Raw genomic sequence first — 3,781 nt, forward strand, 5'->3', positions numbered from 1 at the left:
TTCTGGTTCCTTGCTGGATTCAATTCTATCTTCCCTCTTGAAAACATGATCCAGTGATGTCTGGGTAGTAGCTCTCTTTTTTTCATCATAGATGACACAGTAGCACTGGATTGCATTCTGAATGGCTGCTGCAACCTTCATGTACCATTTTATGTTCGGGTCCTGTGCCTCAAAAACTAACAGTGCATCCTCAGATAAAAACAATCCCCTTGCCATTTCCTGCATTGTGAATCTCTTTGGTTCTTCAGTTACTTCTTCTTCCTCTTGTCTCTCTTCGTCCTTTCTCTGGGCCTCCAATTCCATCAGGCCTTCATTAGTAAGCTCCTCGTGTTGCACAGCAAGGAGTTCAGTGAAATCGTCCTCTTGCAGATCTAGCTCCAGTTTCTCACTGAGGGTCACTAAGTTGCTGAAGACCTCTTTGGACTCCTCATCCACCTTCTCAAATCCATGAAAACCGTGAATAAACTGCAAGCAAAGCTTCTTCCAAACTCCGTTCATGGTGATGGCTGTAACCTCATGCCAAGCAAAGTCAATTTTTTTATGGCTTTGTAGATGTTATAGTCCTTCCAAAATTGTCACAAGGTTGTTCCCAATTCATCACTCACCTTTGATGCCTGACAAGAAATGTGATGTAAATAATATTTCTTGAAAGTTGCTATAACCCCCTGGTCCATAATTTGGATAAGCAACATAGTATTTGATGGCAGATGCACTACTTTGATGTTGGGATGAAAGTCGTCCGTGAATGGGGGTGGCCTGGAGCACTGTCGAGCAGCAAGAGAATGTTGAATGGGATGTCCTTCTCCAAGCAATATTTCTCCACCTCCTGGATAAATTGGTGGAAAAACCAGTCCTGGAAAACGGTCTGTGTAACCCAGACGTTGGGGTTACTCTTCCACACAACTGGGAGAGAGCCCTTGGCTATGTTTTGAAGGGCTCTTGGGTTCTCTGAATGATAATCTAAGATGCGGCTTCAGCTTCATATCACCGGAAACATTGCCACCAAACAACAGTTAGCCTATCCTTTGCTGCTTTATAGCCTGGCATCAACTTTTCCTCCTTACTGATGTAACTTTGGTCTGACATCCTCTTCCAGTACAATCCTGCCTCATCTACATTAAAAATCTGCTCGGGTAAATATGCGCCTTCATCAATAATTTCTCAGAGCACGCTGCGGGGGCTGCCCCAGCTGCCGCCGACCCTGCCGCATCCCTGTCTATGGTTTCTCCCTAGAGCTTTGCCTTTGGGGGTAGCTGCTGCGGCTCTGTCTGCCCCACGCCTTAGCGACATGGAGGAATTCGACTCTGAAGATTTCTCCACCTCGGAGGAGGACGAGGACTACGTGTCATCGGGTGGAGAGTATAGTGAAGATGATGTAAATGAATTAGTGAAGGAAGATGAAGTGGATGGTGAAGAGAAGACACAGAAAACCAAAGGGAGAAAAAGAAAGGCTCAGAGCATTCTGGCCAGGAAGAGAAAACAAGGTGGCCTCTCATTAGAAAAGGACGAGAAGGATGCCAGTGAGGAATCTGGAGGAAGAAGTAGTGAGGAGGAAGATGTAGCTGCAGAGCAAGAAAAAGGCATTGAGTCAGAGGATACGAGGAAAAAGAAGGAAGATGAACTATGGGCCAGCTTCCTCAATGACGTAGGACTAAAATCAAAAGTGCCTCCTTGTACACAAGTTAAAAGAGGAGAGGAGGCTGAAGAGACAAGTTCAAGTAAATTGTTGGTCAAAGCAGAAGAGCTAGAGAAACCTAAAGAAACAGAAAAAGTTAAAATCACCAAGGTGTTTGATTTTGCTGGTGAAGTCAGGGTGACTAAGGAAGTGGATGCTACATCTAAAGAAGCCAAATCCTTCTTCAAGCAAAATGCGAAAGAAAAATCCCCAGGCTAATAATGTCCCTTCAGCTCTACCGTCACTTCCTGCCGGGTCAGGGTTAAAAAGGTCAAGGGATATGAGCAGCCTTTTGGGGAAAATAGGAGCCAAGAAGAAGAAGATGAGCACACTAGAGAAGGCCGAGCTGGACTGGGAGAGCTTCAAGGAGGAAGAGGGCATTGGAGAAGAACTAGCCATCCACAATCGAGGGAAGGAGGGGTTCATTGAACGGAAAGCTTTTCTAGACCGAGTGGATCACAGGCAGTTTGAAATCGAGTGAGATCTCAGGCTGAGCAAAATGAAACCCTGATGTGATGAGGAACCTACAGCAGCTTAATCCTGTTTACAACGTGAGCATTTTGTGCGTCTGTGAAATGTTTCCTGTGTTTCCCATTGACTGTTTCCCAGCAAAGTCTTTTTCTCTACATTGAATTTCTTTGTATCTTGATCTCATGTGATTTCAGTCATTTTACTTTTAATAGTTTGTCTTTTAAAAAATAAAAATAAAAAAGTACAGATTGGTCCTATGGGGGGGAAAAAAATTCTCAGAGCATTTCAGGAAATTGCTGGGCAGCTACTGTATCTGCACTTGCTGCCTCACCGCTTACTTTTACATTGTGCTGGTTGGCTCTAGCCTTGAACTGATGAAACCAGCCATGACTGACATTAAAAGATGTGCCTTCTGATTCTTCACCACGTTTCTTCTTCAAGTCTTCATAAAGGCTTTAAGCTTTCTCTTGAATCAGCATTAAGCTGAGCAGGACTCAGCGCTGATGTTGATCCTGCATCCGCACACTGAGAAGCTTCTCTATCTCCTCCATCACTTTTCCACGCTTCTTCGATATTATCATTGACATCATTGGCACAGCAGACTTCACATGTTCCATGATCTTGTCCTTGTTCTTTAGAATTGTACTGATGGTTGAACGATTCATGTTATAAGAGTGAGTGACGTTTATTATTTTTGCACCTCACTCCACTATCTCAATTATTTTCACTTTTGTTTCCATCGTTATCACTTGGCGTACCACCTACATCACCGCTGCTTTTACGCTTGTTTCTGGACATCCTGGGCTTGAAATAAAGATACTGTACTCTATACAGTACTGTACAGTAAAGTACACAAAAGCACAACCACTCGTGGAGGATGCACACATGTGACAATATATGACAGACACGTGAACTAACTTATGTGATTGGACATGAGAACGCATGTTCGCATCTTTGAAATTTTGCAACTTGAAGGTTTGTATGTAGGGGACTTACTGTATGTAAAGATTTCAGAGGACAGTGTGGCCAGAGTATAGGGTATATGAGGATAAATATTTGGAGAAAGTGTTGTAAAAGTAGGCTGAGATCAAGCTATAAAAATTCTTCTTGTCCATGTTAAGAATTTGGTTGGGATTTAATAACTGATTAGATATTGGCAGAGGAGGGTCAAGTAACTACGAGTTTTCCAGATTGGTTGATTGAGTAGATACAAGTCTATCTACCCAGAAGTATAAGTAGAGTGAATAGGAAGACTGGGCTTTTACTCAGAGAAAAGTATAGGAAAAATAGGCAGAATTCCAGGATAGAGGAAGAGATAACACTGGAATTTGTGGATTTAGGGTGTAAAGGAATCTGACTAAAGACACTTCCTCCATGCCCTGGTACACACAGTGCTGCTCTGTTATCTGTGTTAAACCGCACTGTTAGTTCCTACTTCTTGTTGTCTTATCAATCCGATGACATCCAGGGAGATAGACAGTTGGCAAGAGCTATTAGGGGCAGATAGGCAGGCAGGATTTGGGCTTGGAAGGATACTATTAGATAACAGGTGTTTCATAAATTCTCTGCTCCTTCTGCGCTATATCTCAGTTTAGGGAATTTCTCTTCTCTTCCTCCCCGGATCCCACACTTGTT

The 3,781-nt window shown here is 43.2% G+C and overlaps 1 protein-coding gene across 1 annotated transcript; it reads left to right on the forward strand.

Annotated features, from left to right (window-relative positions):
* Positions 1–1,190: 1,190 nt before the first annotated feature.
* LOC101285023 (craniofacial development protein 1-like) lies at positions 1,191–2,307 on the forward strand. Its single transcript, XM_033403694.2, is given in 2 exon segments — positions 1,191–1,882; positions 1,884–2,307. Coding segments are annotated over 2 exon segments (897 nt in total). The 5' UTR covers positions 1,191–1,288; the 3' UTR covers positions 2,187–2,307.
* Positions 2,308–3,781: the final 1,474 nt, after the last annotated feature.

The sequence above is a fragment of the Orcinus orca genome, chromosome 5, assembly GCF_937001465.1.
Source record: "Orcinus orca chromosome 5, mOrcOrc1.1, whole genome shotgun sequence".
NCBI classification, from domain to species: Eukaryota; Metazoa; Chordata; class Mammalia; order Artiodactyla; family Delphinidae; genus Orcinus; species Orcinus orca.